Source organism: Lichenostomus cassidix, chromosome 8 (genome assembly GCF_008360975.1).
Source record: "Lichenostomus cassidix isolate B80296 chromosome 8, HeHo_3.0, whole genome shotgun sequence".
NCBI classification, from domain to species: domain Eukaryota; kingdom Metazoa; phylum Chordata; class Aves; order Passeriformes; family Meliphagidae; genus Lichenostomus; species Lichenostomus cassidix.
Genome location: NC_139489.1, coordinates 20,054,389 through 20,077,794, shown reverse-complemented (window position 1 = coordinate 20,077,794; position 23,406 = coordinate 20,054,389). Strand labels below are relative to the sequence as shown.

Below are 23,406 nucleotides of genomic sequence, written 5' to 3'. Positions count from 1 at the left end.
TCAGTTAGCATAATTAAAGAGATCTTCTATCCCCTTGTCTTAAATGTCAAAAAGACAATAAATTTTCAAATAATTTTGCCTGACGTTTCAGCAGCAGCTTGTTTAAATTTTTGCAAGTCATTATAGCTGGTTTAAATTAGCAGTATTAGTTTTCCTTTATACAATCATGGAACCTACACAAATATTAGATAAAAGACAAAAACTGTGTTCTCACACTCACACTTGCACTGTGAAATGGTATGTGTATTTCCTCTGGGTATACTCCCCCGCCTCAAACCTCTCTGTCTCCTACACACACATACAAATATCCTTTCCTTTCTCTCCTAAACAGATTGCAGCAAAGGGAGAGGTTTTCCTGCAAGTCTGCTCTCCTCATTTTATCGTACTTCAAAATTTTCAATGAATTCATAGTGATAAATGCTTCCTGGGCAGAGAATAATGAACACAAGATGCCTGCTAGCCTGAGGGCTCTGTATTAACCTTGCAAAGATATCTTCAGGTTCTGTTTCAAAAGCTGTTTTGCTATTTCTGTACAGAGTTTCTTAGCTGGTGTGGTCTTCTGTAACCAGACTGATTTTTGTACTACCAGGTACCCCTGTGTGAGGTGACTGGCCTTGACAGTGCACTACTTTATGCCCTTCTTACTAAAGAGAGTGAGAATGACACTTCTGAGTTTGTCTGGAAAGGAGCTGGTTATGTAGGGCCATGAAGCAGGATCTATTAACACTCCGTGAAAACCGCACATATGATGGGGAAATTATTCTTAGAAGGAGTGTTTGTGTGAGATCTGGAGTTACATATTGAGGCTAGCTCTTGAATTCAGCTGAGCTGTATTTGGTGCAAGTCCTTAGGTAACGAGGCACAGGAGGTGTGATTCTGCTCTCCCTCTCTGGCAGTGTGGAGGCAGGTGAGGGCTCCTCCTGTGCCACCGCTGCTGGGGACAGCAACAGGCTGCAGGGTCATCCCACTACTGCCAGCCCTTGGCATGAACCTGTGCCGTTCCATGGTGTGGATCGTTTCCAGTCAGCCGTGCACTGAAATCTGTGGGTACTTTGCAGCAGAAATGAACAGGTTATGCAGATGAAGGATCAGGGCTATTACTTCCTTTGATGGACAAGTCTATTGAGCAAGGTATAAAGAGTAAATAAACCCAAGGGATTGAATTTACATATATTCAGTTGTTAATTAAAGCAATGTTCAGCCTAAATTATCTTCCAGTTGAAATCACTGGGATGGTTATTAGCGGTAATAGATTTAAAGTGAGGGGACATGAAGTAAAGCATGCAAAGAAACTTCAGAGGTAGGTACTGCCCCTGAAATGGCAAACATTGCAGGAGAAAGTCACTAACACTATTTATTATTTTTGACTTGACTTGAGGGTGGTGGTTTGGTATATTACATGTTCACTGTTACTGCATCTAAATATATATGCATTACTTGAGAGGAAAAAAATCTGGTGTTTTCCTTTCGTACGGTCTTCTGCATCTGCCCTGTAATTTTCTCATTTTCCCTGCTTCCAGAAATGGGTTGTTTTAGCTCTTAGCTACCATGGAGCTGGCTATTGAGAAGAAGAAAAAAGCAAATCAGATGCTAGCAAAGAAAGCAAGTTTTTGATTTTGTCTATAGTTTGTGTCAGTGTGAAGTCTGTAACACAAAGGAAATGGATCAAGCCTTTGGTGAGAAGGACCAAACTGCTGCTTCCAGTCTCAGGGCAGGTCATACCCTGCAGACCCTCTTAGCACCTCCATTGTCAATGTCCTCCTGTGCTTCTGACAGGACTCTTAAACAGGAACAAAATACAGAGCTTTTCAGAGCAGGGATGTTAATGCTACATCTGATCTTTCGCTAGAATATCTGTCCTGCAGCATGACAGCACTCCCTGCAGTGAGTCTTTCTTCCCTTTGCAGCTCTTCCATTGAGGCATGATTGCAAAATCAGATGCTCAGCATCAATTTCAGAACTTCTGAATTCTCTAGCAATTTAAAGCCCTGAGAAGCTCGATGATACTGGTGTCTTGTAATCCCTCAAAGGGAGTGACCATTGTGATCATAGGAGTAAACTTTTCATGTATTGTTAAACCTGTATTCAGACAAGGACTGCACACAGTGAAAGAAAATTCTTTGGAAATTTCATGTGTTTCATTGCAAGAATCCCAGAACTCCTGCTACTGTTAATTTTGCAGTTGTTTCTCTATAAAGATTGAAATTTTTTCAATTCATAGAAAAAGAACTGCTTTGATGAATTTTGTTATACCTCACATCTGCTTTCTCAAGCAATATCACCAGAAATAAATGGGACAGAGGAAATGGTTGTTGCTTGATTGGGTAACATCTTTTAAAATTTGGACCTTTCCATGTTATATTTTAGCGAGTCCAAACCAGTATTGAAAACTCTGTCTAGGAAAACACTCAGTGAGATCAAAGGGGTTTTTTTTCAGGTAATTGCAACTTGTTGATAGAATATTAGAAACCTTGAAAAGCCTGAAACACAGACCATTTTTTGAATATCTTTGCCTTCCCTTGCTGCTGCTGCTTTCCCATGTTGCTGCTGCTCAAGGACCAGAAGTCTCTTTCATTTCACCTCCTCACTGTACATGGCAAAAATAGAATTGCTTGAAACCAATGACGTATGGAAGCAATTCATTTCCCAGCAACAGATGTCACCATAGCCAGCACAAACAACCACCTCAGCAGGGTCATGCAAGAGGGTAGAGTGCTGAAGGATAACTTTTCAAGCCCTATTTAAAAAAAATACAGCATGTTATTTATAGTGCATTGTTTTTAGGTATGTACCTGCAATGTTTTGCTGGCTATTGCACTGGATACCCAGTTGAACTAAAATGAGTTTATCACTTGCAGATTTTCCTGACACTCCTGTTTACCTGACTGCTCTTCATATACTGCAGTTTTGCTCCAACCACTAGGTTTATAGCCTGACACACCTTTTGTGTGAAATGTTCCCGTGGCTTTGTACCTGCTGTACGCTTTATGGGCTAAGATTAGTATGTAATATAAAATAGGAACAATATGAAGTTTTGCTATTTTGTAACTTATTATTGATTCATATCTTCCTTTTTTTTCTTTGAAATATATTATCAAAAGCATCAAGGAGCAATATTTTACATCTTCAACATAAGTGTCCCATTCCTTCAAATTGTGTCATGAAGTAGGCATTGGAAAACTCCTTCCAGACGTTTGGGAGAGTGGGCCCTTAGCAAATGGGACACGATCTACTTTATGAGTCTGCTTTGACTAGAAAGCAGGAGGTGTGATCCTTTCAGTTGGAGGGATCCATGTTACTTGGATTCCTGACTAAAAAGCACAACTTCTTGGCCAACTTCATTTAAGCTGGTCCTTCAAGATGGCTTTGTGTCAGCAAATATTTATGGGGAAGACTGAACATATGTGAGGGAAAGCAGTGCAGTTCTGGAAGTGCCATAAGTTGCCAGGAACTGTTTCTGTGACAGCTGTGCTGCATGGATGCCTCCTAAGTCTTTTTCCATTCAGGGAGGTTTAAGGCAGTGCTGAGATAGAAGCTGTGTGATGGGAGGGGGACCCACTGCAGGAGAAATTCAGTAAACTGACTGTGACTCCCTAACTGTTGATTGAAAAGAACCACCAATGTTTCCCATGTCCTGGTCAATCCTTTGTTTCATGTTGAACTATGCATTCGGAAAGTCATGTAACAGCTGGGAAGGGGTTTTGCCGAGTATTGGGCACTTTTGATAGAGGTTATTGGTTGTGAAGGGACTGACAAAAAGTGAGCAAGCTTTGATCCATGGCAGCTCTGCACTCTGAGACAGCTCTGTCTGATGGAGCAAAGACCATAAGTGCCAAAGATGATCTAAACAACAGGAGGAAGAAAAGGGCTGGTGCTGTCAGACACATACAACTGCTGAGGAGAAAAGCTATCCAGGTAGACCGAAATTCAATAAGTTCACTTTGAGTGTCAAAACATATTGTAGAAAAAACTATCTACAGAATGTGGCAGCACAAGGGAATGAATGTAATCACAAAATAGTCAATAAGATAGAGTGAAAATATAAAATAAATGCTGTGTGGAGACAAATGGAGAAATATTGTCAGTGCCAGTAAACAACAGAGTACTTGCTGTCTTTCACAGGCAAAGCATGGAAAAAACTCATGATGGCTTAAAATGAGGAGAATAAAGATAACAGCTTTGTATCAAGGTTTCCGCTATGACTACAGAATAATCTGGAGTGGTAGTGGTCTTCTGTTTCATGAGCTGTAGCTTGAAAAGGTATGATAAAGTCTTACAGGCCACAAAAAAATGGCAGAAACAGAGCAATGGAAGTAACAGAAGTTCCAGCTGGGAAAGATTTGAAAATGGGCATTAAGTTTCTTGTCGAATCTGAACAAATGTTACAAAAATTCAGAGAATCTCAAGAAAGAGCATCTTTTCATTTTGTGAAAAGAGGGAAAAAAAATTGAGTGTTTCATTTATTCAACTATTTTTAACTGTATGTTATTTAAGCATATTCATGTAAACTTCAAATATATTTAAATTTTAAAATAATTTGGTCTTCAATGAAAAAGATGGTCTTTGAAAATTGGAGGAAGGAGAAGTATCAAAGTGACACTGTATTACTGGATTATAAAAGGTACCCCCAGGGAACTGAAGTAATATATGAAGGGAAGTTAATTCTATCAACATGTTCCAGGAACTATTTCAGCATTCACACCTGACTAGGGAGACTATAACACCAGGGCTGCATTGCTGACCACACGATGGAAGGTGACTGAAAGGCAACAGGGTAAGTGAAGTTACACTGGCTGTGCAGAATTTATACAATAATGCAAAACTTCATATGCTCCAACACATGCAGTGTTAAATCAGGAAGTGACAAAAGAAATGAAGCATCTACATATCATAAATGATTGCTGCCTGTAGCAAGCAATCAGACAACCCACAAGAGGAGAAGCTGATTTAGTTCTGAAGCAGTGCATAGGACACAATTCAAGAAGTAGTTATCAGAGAACCACTTCTGGAATGAAACTCACCATGCTTGTTGAGAAGGAAAAGGATGAAAAAAAATCTACTGCAGTAATATTTAACTTCCAGAGAGCGAGCACATTAAAATGAGGACGTTAGTTAAAAGAAAAATGAAAAGAACATCTAAAAACATATAATGCAAACAGCATGGATGCAGGCTGGAGACAAGTGTATGAGAGGCTCAGAATAATCATGTATAACTCATATAATTTTTTTTAACTTTTAAAAATCAACTCTCTTATAAGTAAAAAAAATCCAAACCTCAACACCAAATTGAAAACAACAGAATGTAGATGATTTTGGACCGATACTCTTCAAAAGTGTAAGTCTTCTCAACAGAGAAAGACAGGGGGAAAAATAGCATGGAATCTGTCAATTTAAATATAAACCACAGTATTTTGAGAATCAACTTCCTATGGACATGAAAGTTAGTAATTCTTTTTTGTTAAAATAATCCCAGATGTAGGAATAATCCTACTAGATGTAGGAAGCCCAGAGAGATAACTGGGAAGATAGGCAATGGAGGTATTATTAATTAATACTTGGAGTAATTAATAATTTAATATTGAATACTACACTAATTGTTTTCACTGATGTTCACAACAAAGAAAGTTAATGAGATTCTCACAATCTGAGGAATCTTCTCAAAGTCTGTTAGCATCTCAAGTAAATGGTATTGAACATGGAGAATGGCCATGAGGAGATGTTGCCCCAAGAAGTATTTTAAAGGAACTCTAATGTGATGTTTCTGAACCAACTATTGTAGCATATAATCTGTCATTTAAATCAGCCCTGATGTCAGAAGAAATGTTTTAACTGTGGTACAGTCTTGAAAAAGAATTCAAGGACTGATCCATAGAATAAGAAAATCTAAACCAGACACATCTTTATGTTATTGTAAACGAGCTATGTTGTTGTCATGTCTAGAATATTATGTGTAGTTTTAGCCTCACCAAAAAAAAAAAAAGACATCATAGAACCAGAAAAGAGCAAGAAAGCACAAATGAACAGATATGTGGCATGATCAGATGCAATAGATCAGGATTTGTAATTTTAAAAAAAGATTGGAGGAATGGGTAAGGTCAAGTCTATGTAATGATAAATAGTATAACAGATGTAAATACAGGTGCATTATTCTTTGTTCTTTCCTTATCTAGGTAGGTAGTGGCTTAACCATATAAACACATTTAAGGCAAGCAAAATAAAATACCTTTCACTCATTGTCTCATTAAAATATGAAATGTATTGCACAAGGTATCACTGAGGTCAAGCTTATGTCAGCCTGGTGTCTCTCTCTGCTCAGCAGCAAGCAACCCCTGCAGTCCAGCTCAGAAAGCCAGATTATTCCTGGTAACTGAGAAGGCATAGAAGAAATCCTTCTTGCTTCTTCCTGTTTGCCATATATTCCTTCTGCCGATCACTGCTGAAGTCAGGGTTTGACGGTAAGTGGAGTATTTGTCAGCTCAAACAAGATTATGTTTCCATGATGCTATCATCATCAACCCCAGAAATGACTACCTATTATTTGGAAAACGTTTTGATTTTTGATGGAACTGTGTATCTGCTGAAATGCACTAATGTTGTTTTAACATGAAGTTGTTTTAACAAGCTTCAGACACCCTTTCAGTGGGTGCTAATTCCGTCTGGTGTGTACTCAACTGACCGGGAATGAGGTAGATGACACAGCAAGCTGTATTTTAGCTAAAATCAACCTGGTAAATCTCACCATACTTCCCAAACATAGCTTTAAGGTATTAATTCTGTGAGCCACACTCACTTTTTATAACAGGCGAAAAAAGTGAATACTCTTACAAAATGTTTTTCCCTGCTTTTTGGAAGTTCATTTTTTTCTGCTCAGTAAGAATTTTATCATAATTTCATGCCCCCACACTTCACGGTTTGTTACTTGGTCTATTACTCTCACATTTTACTTGATAAGGTCCTGCTTCCTATGATCTTCATTTCTGAGTTTTGATTCTCCACAGCTGCTGCTTTGAAGTCTTAGATAACATTCTGAGCATTGCACACTGCTCCTGGTTTTAAACTTTTCATTCAACTGCAGTACATAGCTCTGTTTCTCTCAAATAACTTTTTCAATAAATTGTTATATTCTAATATTCTAAAATGAATGTTTTGCTTTTAATCAGGGCAAAACTGTGGACTCTTTTCTTAAAAGAAGCTAGTAACTTCTGTCAAAAGGTTTATCCTCATTTTCAATCCTTTCTTCAAAGGAATTTAAGTCTGTTACTGAGTTCGGGAGGATTCTGAATCACTGCGTATTTCATATGTGCATGAAAGGGAGAACTGATGCTCATACTTGTCTTTGTGCCCTGTCTTTCACCACAATGTTTTATGCTGACCCAATCCTGTCCAGGACCAGGAACTGCAGTTGTCAGTAACTTCCTCCTTTGGATAATATCAAAAGGTGCTGGAATAGTGCTGGAATGTGTGGTTGAGCAGCTGTTAGCTGGAAACAAGCAGATAAAATCTTGGATTTTGCCCTTGCTTTCTCTCATCAACACTCAATCTACGTGAGTGCATATGAATCTGGACTGCAGGTCAACATCAGGTAAATGTTTCCCAACATTTAGATCTTTAGTTATTAATTTGAAAAATTTGGCTGGAGGTTTTTTTTTCACTTTCTTAAATGGACAAGAAATGAGCAGGGACCTCATCTCACACATTGAGCTGAGAGTGTTTCCAATCTCAAGACAATAAGGATGTATGAATGGAGTGCTGAGGGTACTGTGGCTGAAGCAGTACTGCAGTTATTCTCACTTTTTTCTCATCCATGTGTGTTTTTATGTGAAGAGTCCTAATTTCTTCATTCCTTAGCCCTTTCTGTGCACTGTCCAGGCATGTGTCTATGGACATAAACAAGTGGTTCTCCTGGAAGTTATTTACAACAAGTTATTTACAATGTGAGAGCACAGATGATGTATACTTACAATTAGCACTCACAAATTGACACCTTGTCAATCATACATGCCGAGTCATAAAGAAATGACAAATTTTTGCAAGTATTAATCTTCCTTCAGAGTCATGATATGGGGTGGAATTGTAATAATGAAATATCCTTATTATACAAAACTACTTACAGATATTAGCAGTGCCCTTAGGTATAGGCAGATAAGAACCAGGGCTCCACGGTCGGCCCTGGTAATTCTTCTTGCATTTTCCACAGTCTGGGCCCGTTGTGTTATGCTCACATTCACAAAGTAGTCTTTTGTTTTCTTCTTTACAGCCAGTAGCATGAAGGTTGCACTTACACCTAATTTTAAAAGGCAAAAATAAAACAAAGTGGGATATTATTTAGTGGTGAGGTGAGTTTAAGTTCAGGTTTTAGACAAGCATGTCCTATGGCAACTGCTCCATTTCTATGTTGTGCCTTTAGTATTGCTCTACCATGAAAGCATGACATCACAAGACATCACTGCAAAGAGCAAGTTGCAGGATCTTCAGCTCACACAGGTCTAAAAGCAGAAATGTCACCAAGACTCCAAGATGCTGAGTCTTTTCTTGTTTTCACTGATGCAGCTCCACTGAGAGCAACTAAATTATTCATAACTTTTACTACAGACAGTTCTATAATCTTGAGCTACTATTCCCAGGAACAAATTCAAGAGTTACTATTCCCAGGAACAAAAAAAAGTCCTCTGCTTATGTCCTTACAGAATCTGGCTCAAATTAAGGTCCAAATTAGGCCCTGGGAGCCTGAGAAAACAGACTTCAGTTAAAAATCCCCTGCAATGCCCTACTTCAATAGAAGGAAAGCTCACTATAATGGTGTCTTGCCATTCTTGTTCAGCAAGTACTGTCTTGTTCAGAAAGGAAATTATTTTTTCTGCTTTAATTCGATATAGCTGTAGTAGCTGAAGGTCAGATGAAATATTTTGGTAGGCACATTTAGTTTTACTTGGGAAAGAAACTGAATTGAGCCTTGTGACAAAATCATTAGATAAACCAGATTCACATCTGGTCTTATAACAATTGTATGTTCCTTAAATTCCCCTCTTTTGCTGAAACTAGGACACTTACAGAATGGGAATGTAGTTTCATAAACAGTAAGGTATTTTCACTTCCTTCCATACCTTTCCAACAGATGTCAAGTCCAGCTAAAATCTATTTCTGTTTGGGGCTAGAGAGAAAACCAGTATTTAACAACCTTTCCTGTTTGTTTTCCTAATGACTGTACATCTAGTAATTTACAGGGTTCTCATGTGGGCATTTGTCACCTGTTCCATACAGTGACCAATAATTAGAGCAAAACAACACATGGAATGGCCAAGTGCATATTAACAGCTGTCAAGCTGACTTCCATTTGGAAGGAATGTGACCTGAAGCAATTGGCCACATACATATATATCCCCAGGGTAAAGCAAGCTTGCAGTTGTCATGAGTAGCTGCTGGAGAAAATCTGCAAGAATATGTAATACAGTAGATGGTGGAGCATTCTCCTCAGTGCTAGAAATGAGGCAGATGAAACTGCTGTTATTTGAGCAATGCTCATTCTAAAGAAAAACAGGTTCAACACCTTTAAAATTGTAATTACCAAAATGTATTCAATATGCTGGACAAGAGAGAGTAATTTTTACACAATTTCCAAAATATCAGTGCTTGAAGACTAAATGAGTTGTGAATTTTCAGTGACTAGCCACTGCAGAATGCAAGATGCCTGTCTGGGCATCAGTGGATGAAATATGCCTGTTAACTACACATTGAACATTTTGGTAAAGAGTACTACTGCTATTAAGAAAAGTCATGGGTGGTTTTACTGTCCACAGGAATATGGAAATGGAAGACTCCAAACAGGAAAGAGATACAGTAAGAACAACCCCAAAAAATAGAGGAGAAAAGCAGGGGAGGCTGTTGAGTAACTAGAAAAATTAGAGAGAGGAAAGGACTGGATTTCTTTCAGGAGGAGGTTTCTGTTTTATTGCAGGGACTCATCAGTGTCAGAGGCAGCAAACTGATCTAGGCAAGTAAAACCCTTTGATGCTGAGGAGTACCTAGTGCTCTGAAAGGATGCTGCAGACTTGTAGGGAACTGAGATGGGGGAAGATAAAGGTGTGGCCTAATTGGTATAAATATGCACAGCTCTTCTAACAAACACCTGAAAGTAAAGAACAGTTGCGTCAGAAAACCTTGTGCAAAATCTCTTGGCACTTCTTAGATGCTGTGCTTGTCATATGTTCCTGAAGAGAGACTGACCCTTCCTTGGTTTTGCTTGCATGGCTAAAAGACCTCTTGTGTGACTGCAGCCACCAAGCTCCACCAGACAGGGAGAATCAGACATTCTGGAGGGGGCTGTTTGTACCAAATACGGGTGGCTTTGCATGAAAAAAGCAAAATACATTTTCTTCCAGAAGTAGCTGGCAACCTCCTGTCAAATTTTAAAACTCTATTAACTGAGATCTAAAACCAACAGCTCCCATATGGGCATTCAGACTAAATACATACAAAATAGATAAAGTCGGGACATTTTAGCAACTTAGCTTCCTAAATGGATGAATCGCTAAATGGCTTTTCTTGTCCTAAACCAGTAGAATAATCAAAGATTCATTCAATCAATGCCTTTATGCAAGTTAACTTATTTATATGCTTTATATGTATTTTTGAAACCTTTCCTGGCAGAATTATCCAGAATGCTGCATCCTGCCTTAAAAGAAAATTCCAAATAATCATTAAAAAAGCATAAAAAAACCTCCCAAGCCAAACCCCAAAGCATTCACCCCCTACCCTGCCCTCCAACCCCCCAAAAAACCCCCCAAAAAACAAAGTATTGGGGAGAGAGGAGACAACAGTGTAGTCTTCTAGGAGTATGATTTAAAGTGAATAAGAGAAACAATAAATTTGATCACTGGAAAAAAAATAAAGGACTGATCTAAAACTTTTGTGGGCAGAGGGTAATCCAAATCTAACATTAATAACTGAGCAAACAAAGAGCCAACAATGGTGTATTTCCAAAGAATCCTCAGAATACTTCAAACTTAGCTATGTGCACTTCCTAAGGAGAAGAAACTAATGAAAAACTGTGGTCACTGTGGTCACTAACGAAAAACTGTGGTCACAAGACTAGCTAAAAATTAAGATAAAAAATACATTTTTGTTGAAGATGTCAAATTTGACTTAATGAGAGTTAGTTATAGTAGACACTAAAAAAAATGATTAAAAAAACCCCAAACCACAAAAGATCAGATAATGTGTGGTAAAAACTTTGCTTTCTTAGTGTATAGGCGACAGAAAAGTTTGGTTTGGCTCATGATTATTAGTGTTATACAAAAGTGAAAAAATCTGTAGATGAGTAAAATCTGAAGAGATTGAACTGAAAGTCTTGTTGGTGACAGCAACTATATATATGGAGTAAAAGAGTGGAGCATAAGTAAAATAAGACATTCAGAAGACTGAACCAGAGGCTCTGATTCGCCTATTGCACCATTTTTTTTGTTGAAGCCACTTGACAGATCTTGAAGAGGTTAATCATGATTTCCACAGAATACCAAGGATGTAGCTGAATAGTGAATGTGTATAAAATGCAGGCAGTGCTAAAAGTGAATGAGAACAAAAAGCATCTGTAGAAAGCAAACTGAAGGGTACTGTGTCTGGGGAAAACCAAGCCAGTAACAAAATCTGTGGTGTATGTGGACAGAGGAACAAGGAAATAATATTTCATATGCTTTTTGTTTTTTTAGGAAGGGTGCACTAGGAATTGGGCAATCTGTCCCAGGGACCTCATCAGAGTGTACATATGCACAGTCTCAGAGACTCCTGCAAAGAGAAATGCCTGTTGTGCTAGAGGGACAGACTTCTCTGGATGACTGAAAGAGGTAAATGAGCATAGCGGGGCTGAGAGATGACTAGAGTACAATAAAAAGCTGCTTCTATTTGCAGGATAAGCAGTAAGGGAAATAGAAATATTTAGAGCTACAGAAAGGAGGCTATTTCGGTGAAAGTAGCACCCAGATGGACCATGAGACAATCACTCTTGTGATGAGATCCACTGGATTGTCAGCAGTGTGAAAACAAAGCAGCAGAGTCTGGACCTTAGGAATTTTAGCTGTCAATCAGCTGAGCACCACTGATCTGGGAGCTGACTTGGGTTCCCAGCAGATCACTGTCAAGATGTGCTTTTCAGCTTTCTATGGAGGATACCCAAATTCATCCCTTTTTTATGGAAGATTACCTTCTGTTTCTACTCCAGAGGTAAGGAAATATTTTGTTACCTTATATTCATATCCATGATGATAAATTATCACTGAAAATCTTATGTACCATTTGTAATTTCAGTAAACACTTGCTTTGAAGGCTGTACCTAGCTGTTACTGCTTTCAATATGAGATGGTAACAAAAGGTTTAATTACATTTACACACAAAGCACATTCAAGACATTTTCTATAGCCTGAGTTGATGCTTCCAGTAGCAGAATGTGGTTGCTTTGGCTGCTTGTATAAAAATGGAGAAGTTCTGAAAACCTAAAAAACTAATTCCACCTCCTGTGTACTGAGTTCCAGATGACAGTATTTCATGCTTATCTACTTTCTTGAAATCCAAAGAAGAAAGTCAAAGTCCTGTACAGGGTATTATGTACACACACCCAGAAATGCAATTACTGGGTAGCAGTGGGTGGGTAGCAGCTGCTGGCACACCAAGGTTTGCCTATGCAGAGAAGGGATGACAGAGGGAGCTATAATAAGTACAGAAGGTTTGAGAACACAGGTTAAGGTCTGGTGAACAGAAGAGGATCTGTGCTGCAGCCTTTGCATTGCACCGGCAAACAGCTTAAGGGCAAAATCTCATGTAAGGACACAGCAAATGTTAAGGGCAAAGTGCAGTTCTGAGATACAGTACATGCTCACTGTAAATGGCACTGCTGAGGTCTAATGCTTGTACAACTTCACAGAGAATGACTGAAGTCCATGATTATAAATATCAACAACTCCATGGACAATTAGGTCACGTATGGGGAGATGTAGGCCTTGAAATGGCTTTCTACCTGAAGGGAAAAGTTGTCTGCCTATTATATCTGGTGACAGTTTTCGCAGACTTTTTTTTTATTGCTCCTGGTGGGGCAGCTCTGTCAGTGCTGAGCTGGTGGAAGTGAATGCCATGGCCCCACAGTATTTGTCTGCATTTGAAACTTGCACCCTGATGTTTCTGCAGCACAGTGGATATCTATCTTTCCAGTTCAGCCTGCAAGGTCTCTCCCTGCTAAGCAGCCTGGTTATAGCACACGCAAGAACACATTTCCCTCAACGTGCAAATTCAATTTTGAATCACTGGAGATTGATATTGCTGTCCAATGCTATAAACCCTAATTGTGTGGGAGAACAAATTTGTTTTTCTGACCACTCATCTCTGACAGACTCATTATTTTGTCATAAAGCAATTGAAATGATATTTTTGGCAGTTACATAAGGCACAGGAGCTCTCTGGCGCACTGAAGGAGAGGTGCTGTTGTAGTGGGAGCCCTGGGTGCGCTGTGCTCCTCACAGACTCTATTTACATACAGACAAGTGACATTAAAATGCTGTAAATATCACTAAGGTAATTGCTAATAGTGTGCTGACGCTCTCGCAGGGGAGTGCCAACCAACAGACTGGGGGCACGTGAGGAGATCCTTGATGTTCAAGAGATCATTCATGAGAAAGAAAGACAAGAGGAGCTCTTTGATACATTTTTAACGACTAGCCATATGTTCCTCACTTAGATACATCTTTGAATCATTCTAGGTCATCACCAAAGTTTAGAAAATTAACTTGAAACCAACTTGGAAGCCTCCTGCACAGACTGTTCGCTTTTGCACGCCACGAGTCGGCTCCCTGCTCGCAGGTAAGCAAAGCCTGAACTTGCAGAGGAGTTGGCGTGTTTGCTCCTCACATTACTGCCCACACAACGTAAAATACCATCCCCACACAGTTTTAATCAGGCATTTTAAATTACTGTTGGCAATGCTGGGAGCCTTAGTCAGCTCCCCACTGCTAGCACCAGCACCTTGTAACAGCTGTCCTAAAGGACTTGGCTGTGTTTATCATAACATCAAATGTGTTAAGGCTGTCATCTACATTATGCCTCTCAAACTTACTAATGACCTTGAGGCAACTTCACCAGTGAGATTTAGTTTTCTAATATAATGTAGACAAAGATGAAAATTCCACATTACAAATATGTTTGAAGTGATACCTCAGCCAGGAAGGAGGATGAGATGTAAGTTGAGAAAGCAAAAGTCAAAATATAAGCACCTTTAAAACATACCATGGAGTCTTTCCAACTGAATCATTATTTTTCAGGCTTTTTTTTTTTTTTTTTACTCGTTATGAGACAAATTCATCATAACTTGAGACATGTACAGGTAAGTTACAAAACTCTTGCAGCATTGAGTGTACAAGGTAAACATCATTACTTAGGTAAGTCTGGTTGTCCTTTAATTTTCTCTGACAAGTGAACATGTTTTCATTGAAGCTCACAGTCTCAGAAACATCATGTCTGCTGAATATTATTATTTGTTATATTGTAAGAGTTTTCCATGTCATGACAAAACCCCAAAGTGTGCTGGTCCTTATCCTAACTTCCAAAGCTTAATAGGTTTTGTGGGGATAAAAACAAGTATAAAGGATTCTGTTGTGAAGAAATAAAATGACTTCTGGCCAATTTATTTCTGTGGGGATGCAGAAGACAGTGAGAACACGTTTACAGAGAAGAGCTAACAAGATAATTACTGCAGTCTTGGCTAACAGTGCTCACTGTAAGGACTATCCGTCTGAAGAAATTCTGAGCAAAAAGGGTCAAAAACACCTAAGGACAGTTGACAATCAGAAAATTGCATGGATTGCTGTCTGCAAGTAGATCTGCTGAACAAATATTCCAGGTCACATGAAGCAAGAAAGTAATTTCTGTTTTCTACCCATTTTTTTTTGAGTCATATGAATATCTCAGGTCCGTGTTGCTATACAGAATCTAAATCCAAAGAGGGCACTCCGTCTTTTTCTGGACATTAGGAATAAGACCCCTGGGGTCTGCTGGTAGAATGTAGCTACTGTAGTGAGAGTAATGAAATGTGAGCTTTTTTTTCACTTGTTTATTTCTGGATATGCATTTGGTCACTAGTGTTTTCCCCTGTCCTTTTCCCTGAATTTATCTAACACATCGTAATCTCCCACTGAAAAAAAGATTCCTTTGTGGAATAGGGCAACATCAATAAATAATAAGGGATAAACAAATTCAATAATAACAAATATAACTTTGTATAGGTAGATATATTATTCTTCATTTGCAAAGCAAGGACTGATGTTGGATCAGGTTTTTAAGCTTCTTAAATCTGTAAGTAGCTTTGTGGTTAGAAAAGAAGTTTTAACCTGTGCTCTGTAATCCTGCTGCACCTTAGTACCTTAGAATCCAGAGATTTACAGAAGCTTCTTCAACTTTATTCTTCACTGTTTCATTTTCACTGCTAAATTTGGGAGGAAATTGAATTAGATTCCCACAGGCAGTATGGAAAATTGGGGAAAATAGCTTCTTATTCTCCCCCAGCTGAATATAATGTATCTAGTGGGGAACAGCAAAGCCGAGGCACAGAGAGCATGTTTGCTTTGCTTTCTCAGCGGCCTACTTCCAAGCTGTTTAGAGAGCTTGAAATTAAAAAAGAAAACAAAGTCCAAAAGGGCAGCTTAATTCCCTTTCCCACAGTCCCAAGGCTCACAGAAGCTTGCAGGGCATGGAATTGCCCACTGTTTGACTAAGCCAACCCAACGATAAGAGTATACAAGTGCTAAATTTAAATATTAATGTCTTTATAAGTTTTATTGTGTTCATATGTTAGTAAACATTACTATATACTGTCAAGTAAATGCTGGCCATAGAAACAACTACAGTATCACTACTGATCAATTTATATTGCAACCTGTATTTGATTAAGATTGATTATTGTCTGATAGATGCATACTATCTTCCTTTTGAAGCAAAATATCATTGAGCCAGGCCCTTCTGGCTTTGCTTCTCCTTTTCCCCTGCCCCTTTCAGACAGACAGAGGGCCACAAGCTACCATCCCTTGCGAAATAAACTGTAAATGCTTCTGAAATGCAGTAGTTTCCCAGATGACAGCCTTCCAGACAAACAGAGGCAACTGAAAATGTTTACAGCCTAGATCAACAGCACTCATCACAAACATAGAAAGGAGGAGGCAGTAACCTGAGCAAATGCCTCAGCATTTAAGCATTTATAACTGTCCTGATTTTGTGCCTGGATAAAAAATGTCACAGACCAGCAGATATGAAAATGTTCAGATTTTCTTCAGTCTCTTAGATCTAAAGTTTAAAAATAATTCACTGATGCTTATGTCTAGTAGAACAGAACAGCTAATTCCAAGTCAGTTATTTCAGTTTACCACATGAAAAAAAAAACCTACCCTTAATATTAAATACTTTTATAAACTTAGCCAAGTGGAACGGACACATGACTTTTCTAACTTTGATTCCATATTCTCTAAGTGTTAAAGCGGAAATAAATGTCTGGAAATATAGCTGCTGTTAGCTGCTGTAGAGAACTAACTTCCATTCCCTTCGTAAACATTCATTTTTGCCTTTTTTTCTTCAGAGGTATTAGTTTTTATGGAAATGTGTCAATAAAGAAAGTTATTATAAAATCTCTAGAGTTTGCCAGCAGCATGTTCTGCAAATACTTTCACTCGTGAACATACTTTGCCAGATTCTTAGCTCATGTAAATCCATCTGGCTCCCGTAGATTCTATGAATTTATGTTAGCTCACACTGCCTGAAATGAAGCCTAATTTGTTTCCAGCTTTCATTCATATTATCCCAGGCTTGGTGGCTGTATTTTTAGATAGTGACAGATAAACTTTTTATAATTTTCAGTGGCAGGTCCAGGACCTTGAATAAGCATGGGATGGGAACTGGGAGTCAGTGGAGAATGAGGAGCTGAGGTGTGATGTGCTTAGGGACAGGACTGCTGACAGGGCAGGTTGCCAGCATTCCACATCATTTCCATGCATCTATTTTGCTCCAATCTTTAACCTCAGAAACAGGAAGCTTTTCTTACCTACATGAAGTATGCTGAATGGGGACAAAGGCAGTTGTGTTTCTTCCAGAGAGACAGAAAAACCTCTTGAGAAGATGAAGATCAAGAATGACAGTTTCTCCCAGTGCTATCAACTGGTCATTTAACACTAGTGATTGTTTTGGTAGATTCCCATACTACCAATAAAGAATGGAGAAAAAGCAGCTGATGTAAACTCTAAGAACGTCAGTGTTACAATTAGTTTTGCTTTTTCTTTCTCTCTCACTTGAAAATTTCTTTCTTTCTCACTGGGATCCCTTTGGTCTTATCTACTAAGTTACTGTACTTCACACAGCAATCAATGTCTTGATACAGGGATGGGACAAGAAGGCAGAGGGAGAAGCAGGTGCTGCAGAGGTACTACACAGCTCAGGTGCTCCGAGTTGTCATGATGTACCTCTCGTTTTAATTGGTTTGCTCTAAATACCAAGAAAAACTAGGAGATGCTGAAAACCTGAATATCCTCAGCTGCCCATACTGTTACATATCAGAGAGGCAAGGAGTACTGGGATAAGAATACATCTCTCTACACCAGCTAGAAAAACACAGTCTGCTTGGCAGTACCCTGCCATTATCTGTCTGACAGTGCAAGTAAGTTCAGGCGCATGTTATCTGAGATTTGACAACTGCTCGTTGCCATCAGGATGTTAAGAAAGAAAAGTTTTTTTGTATTTGAAATATTTTGGTGCTGTCCAATGTCCTTTTAAGCCAGTTTTAGTTTGCCATTCATCATTGGGCAGTAAGCCATTATCAACGAGTCAAAAGACAGGAAAAGATACCTGAAAACCACCTTCTATTTTAATCATGGTCATACCACCAGGCAGAATGTAACCGCTGTATTGCAGCAATTGTAAAAGCCTGTACCACAGTCTGCTAGATTGTTATGAATGTGGCACACAAACTTTGGATGAAAGGTGCAGCAATATATCACTGCAAAGTTTTATAGCTTACAAATTTAAAAAGAGAAGTTAAGAAATCCTTAGGAATCACTTTTTCTTCTCTTTTCTCCTGATATAAATATGAGCACTAGATTTGAAACTCCCAGTTTCAAATTGTGCTAATGTGCCTCACTGCTTTTAAGTTTACTGAGAAATCCATTTTTTCTGGGTTTAATTTAATTAATAAATACCAGTCGTACATCTGCTCAGCAGCATTCCCAAGAAAGCTGCTCTAAGATGCTAGTGATTACACCAAACTTCCTGTCTTTATTTGTAAGTAGTATTTCACAGCATCAGCTGCCAGCTGGTCCTGAATTCCTTTTCACAGCAGAACACTGAAAAGGAACAATTTGTTGTGTGGGAGGTCTAAAATTGTGGTCATTAAGTTACCATCCAAGTGGACATGGTTTACAATACCATTCAAAAATGTAATTTTAACTATCTGCAATGGGAGAAATTTTATTTTTGCATGCAGTAATACCCCAAGTGAGCTGTTACAAATTTGTGTCCATGACTGATGCAGAAAGACCTGGCTGAAGCAGAAATATCTTTACTTTAAGCTTAGAAAAAGACTCAGTGCGTAGCACCTATTGTGTCACAGTAGGGAATAAAGCATTTATTATTGGGAGAGCAGTGTTTCTGCTACCTGAGAAACAAGCAAGGTTAATTTCATACTATTTTGGCAATCTTTGGGGGACTATAATAGAGAAAAGCAGCATAAAAATATCCATGGTGCACACAGAGTTCGACAACAGTGAAACCAGCTCTGTGAAGTCATACATCTGCTGCTCTTTTTAAAAGATTTTAAAGCATTTCTGTTTAAGAGACCTCCCATGGTCTCAATAAAAATATCAAATATGCCCCCAAGAGTCACTGCTGTGGATGGTATATATGGAAGAGTGGGGTTTGGGCTGTAACTTGTTGCCTCCAAGGAAGAGAATGCCTTGTGCTACTCTGAGCAATAGTCCTGGAGGAGCAGTGGATGTATGCCCAGACATGAAAACTTTTGGCATATGATTTAGTGGCCTGTCCTCTTAGTGGATATTTTTAAATTATAAATATGATAAATGATAAAATATTTTTGAATTGTTCAGACACATTGCCTAGCCAAAAACTAATGCTTGATTCTGAAAACTAGCTTAAAATTTCTCTTTTCAGGCTCATACCTTCTCCTCATCTGCACAGAAGCCACTGCCCAAGGTTCAGCACTGCAACCACTCTGAAAGGCACCTTTTTACCCAGGTAATTTGTGTCCTGCTGTTCCCCAGCCGTGGCTTGCTGTTCTGCTGGTTGTTGCTGATATTACTTCAGGGTGTTAGTGAATTGAAGGCCTTGGAATGCCCTCTCTCCCTCCGCAGCTCTGCCGTGGTTCCCAGAGCAAGGAGCGCTGGGCACACAGCCACTGCTCTCTGCTGGCTCCTGCTGCTGCCTCTGCTTGGTGCTTCTCAGCAGGGCGAAGCAGAACAAGGTCTTACTATGAGGGCAGGTTAATTGATCTCTTTTTGAAAAGCCATGTTGCTGAACTTGAACTTTAAGGATAATTATAAGGCAGCTCTGCTCTTTTCTGGGCTGTGTTCTGGGGTATTCATGATTAAACCGGCAAAGCTGAGGGTGCCTAACGACCTGTTCAGAGCAAGTGAAGCTGTGTAAAGATTTCAAAAGTGGTTTTGTCCTGGTGTTTTCTTGTGTTTCATTAGGGTTGACTTTTAAAATGCTTAAGCCTCACAGCTCCATCTAAAATAATTGGGAATTGGTAGCTGCTTATTATCAAAGCAGACACTCCCCTTCCACTTTAAAATACATACAGCTTTTACTGTTCCTCTTTTTTCCTTTTTTTCTTTTAGTTCTTTATCTCAACTGGAGGTCATAATTTGAAAGAGAAAAGTGAAAAACAAAACAACATTTCTCACTGTTTATCATGCTAGCCTCAATTTTTTAACTGTTAAATTTTGTACAATACAAGCTCCTTGTCACAGAATAATTCCCTCTGGAATGATTATGATAAGAATTATTTGCCAGTAGTGCCATTGCAAGTAATTGATTTTTCAGTTCACTGACTGAACTGAAAAAAAAACTGGGGGGGAAAAATCATTTGTGTCAAATGAAATGCGTCAATTTTTTTCAGATTTTAAATCCCATTTTAGATTTTTTTGACAATTTTTTAAACACAAATATTTCCAAAGGAAAAATGGTGCCTTTTTTATTTTTCAAAAAAATTAGTCAGAAGTATTTATTAACGTGGGTTGAATTCTAAAGATACTTTTAGCCATCCCAGACAGAAGTTTCTTCTGTCAATAATTTATACTTCAAAAATACTAATCCTTTCTCCTGCTGAAGAAAACTAGATGAAAAGTGAGCTGCTGAAGTATGCCAAAAGCAACTTAGCATCCTATGGCTAGCTTAAGATACTGAAAAGGAGATACTCAGCCACCTTATCTCTAGCCCCGTTCATATAACAACACAACACAATGCTATTTGTTGGAAGTAATTTTAAACAGTTTAGGAAATAAAGTTCTAACTGTATCTTTTTAATCTGGGAGATGATTCTTCTTTCATCTAATGTATTTCAAGTGCTGTCTTTGTGTAGAGAAAGCTTACTTTCTTTTAGAAAAATACCATATGACAATATTTTTAATTATAAACACTACTTATTGTTATGTTGATGCCAATAAACTGGCTAGAATCTGCAAATGTTTTATTATGTTGTATCAAAGTCAGTGGAATTATACAAAGATGGGAAAATTGAAAATACTTTTTAGTATTAGAATGCTCGAGATAGATGATAAATGGTCACATTTTTACCAAAGAAAAATCTGAATGGAATATTTAAGTACAGAATCATAGAATATTCTGAGTCAGAAGGGAGCCACAAGGTGGTCCCCAGATGGTCTGTGGGTGTGACTACTAAGGCCTGACTTGGTCTTCTCAGAGGTGGGTGGCCAGAGCTAAGCAGTCCTGGTCACTGAGCAGAGGCAGCTGGAAAGGAGCTCTTAGACCCCAGCTGGTGCAAGGCAGAGGGGACTGGCTTTGGAGCACTGAGTGGGTGACACGTGTGGCCACAAGCAGGTGACACATGGACATGCACACAGGCCTGCCCAGCATGGTACCACCAACGCTGGCTTTCCCCCAGTGCCAAAATAGCTGTGCCACTGGGTTTAATACTTGTCCCAGCCCCAAACTCATGTGACACGGGACAAGAGACTGTGTATGTCATTGTGAAATGGGGTTGCTGACAATGCTTTGGTAAGTTTAAGTGACAAAGGGCTGGTAGTTTTAAAGCCTTGTATTTTAAAGTCTTAAAATTCTGACCTAATGTCAGAGGAGAATAAAATAGTGATTGCTTTTGGCCTTCAAGTGCTCTGGAACATTTATTATTCATGTTTGTTTTTAACAAATACTGGGTAAATCAAAGAATGTTCACACAGAAGCTGCAGTGTCCACTGAGAGGTTGGGAACATGTTTTTGTTGTCTATGAAAACAGACATGCTGGGGGGTCGAATTTCATCCAGTGACTATAATATTCCATGTACCAGAAGAACTAAACAACTTCATTTATATTTTAAATGTTTCAAATCAATACTTTCCTTCATATTCTGCGACCCCCGCCAGGAAACTCTTATACCTGAAAATTTAAAGAATAGATTTTAAGTTATGAATAATGTAAGGCTGTCATAGGGGAAAGCAACAGTGAAATACTGCTGACAGAAACAGTCAGTACATGTTTATACTGAAGAACAAACCTTAGCAATTCCATCTTGCATAACATAGCTTTTAGAATCCTATACAAACTTTTCAGTTTTCCCTGAAATGTCAAGCAGGGTTCCTTGGCGTCAAACTCTACTGGAAAATATACAAGCTGTTCCTGTTTCTCAAAGAATGTTTGACCTAATCTGGAAGTAAAATATATGCACATATATACATATATAAAAAAATAAATATCTCTATGAAAAATAATAGAGAACTAATGGATGCAGGTAAAGAAAGAGCTTTGATTTGAAAAAAAGACCCAAAAGTCCTTAATACAGGGAAGTCCAGCAGTATCCATTTCTCAAGCAGCAGGTTATTACAAGGAATAGATCTAGCGAGATGGGACAGGATTTGTTTTGGGGCATAGACAGTCAGATGGTGAACAAGAGCTTCCCTGCATTAAAGCATTCTTCAGGGCATAAGAGTGCTGTTCCAAATGAATTGAGTTTTGTTTGCACACTGACAGAGAGTTGCCATCCACTGAAAATGAGAAGAGGTATTTGTCCTGAAGACCTGATGAGTGGGAAGAGACCTGGTGCCCTCAGAGGACCCTTACAAAAATGCTTGCATGACACAGAGCTTTATCTTTAATGAACTTGGGTGTAATTATCAGAAACCTCCTGAATTATGCAAATAAAAAAATCAAGAAACAGATAATGGCCACTTCATTACAAAATACTTTTGTAAGTAATACTTCTGGGGATGAAGGAGTTATTGTTTGTGTCGGGTGTGTTTTATAGCTGTGTTCTCTCCCTCAGACAATGAGAGCTGCAGAGGAGAAGCAGGGAAGACAGATCACTGGGATTTAGGATGGTGCCCACAGCAGTCATGACCTCCTTTCTCCACCATTGCTGTTCACTGTTGTTCCTCATCTATTCTCATGCCTGCTCAGCACTTTCTCCTGTTGACCTACACAAGCCAGGAGGGGGGAGCTTTACACAGGACTCACAAGTGTCCCCAATTTTGTTAAAGCAGCTCTCTGCTTGCGTACTGGGCAAAAAACTTCAAGAGAGAAAAAGGGCAGCAATTGCAGATTTTCTGGTATACACAGATTTCTTATGATATATAGCAAATTGACTGAACCAGATGACTTAGTGGCTATATAATCATATCACAAAGGGGACAAGCTTCTGGCATCTGTTCAAGCTTTTCCTAACAGAAGTTGACTGTAGCTTTGGGTTTTTGGTTTTTTTTTTTTTGAGAATGCAATATTTTAACTACTTTTTCTATGCAAATCACTCCTTTGTCTCAGTTTTACTCCTTTATAGTATTCTCTGGGCTTTCAGATGCTGACCTACCTTTGAAGATAAAGAATGTCATAAAATAAGGAAAAAAAAGACTTTGTCTGTGACAGGCTTCTCTTGAGATGCAAGCACTGCAGAGTGTGAACTCTGGGAACATCCCTGACAAAACAGCTGCCCCTTCTCAGACTTACTAGTCCCTGCTCCTGGGCTGTGAGGCAGGACAAGTGCCCAGGGCTGCTGCTGGCAAGTTTCTTAGGATAAAGTCTCCCTACACCTCAGGGCAATTATTTCTCTTTCTTGCTCAACTAATGTAGTTATTATAGCAGCTGAATTTTCAAATCTGTTTTTTAAAAAAAATGTGCTAAGTTTATGAGGATATAAAAAGTACACATTT

General features: G+C 38.8%; 1 protein-coding gene and 2 long non-coding RNA genes across 12 annotated transcripts in view; 2 read left to right on the top strand and 1 right to left on the bottom strand.

Annotated features, from left to right (window-relative positions):
• The window catches only part of NTNG1 (netrin G1), a 157,477-nt gene that overhangs the window by 50,237 nt on the left and 83,834 nt on the right, over window positions 1-23,406 (bottom strand). For all 10 annotated transcript variants that reach the window (XM_085068236.1, XM_085068241.1, XM_085068234.1 and 7 more), the window contains exon 4: window positions 8,112-8,284. In XM_085068236.1, coding sequence (XP_084924362.1) covers window positions 8,112-8,284 — 173 coding nt within the window. The remainder of the gene's footprint in view (window positions 1-8,111; window positions 8,285-23,406) is intronic.
• On the top strand, window positions 917-6,447 carry LOC146433999 (uncharacterized). Its single transcript, XR_014853784.1, has 4 exons — window positions 917-1,043; window positions 4,123-4,260; window positions 4,682-4,774; window positions 6,317-6,447. It is a non-coding gene; the product is annotated as an uncharacterized LOC146433999 (long non-coding RNA).
• LOC146433998 (uncharacterized) lies at window positions 13,741-22,946 on the top strand. Its single transcript, XR_014853623.1, has 3 exons — window positions 13,741-13,842; window positions 19,180-19,263; window positions 22,527-22,946. It is a non-coding gene; the product is annotated as an uncharacterized LOC146433998 (long non-coding RNA).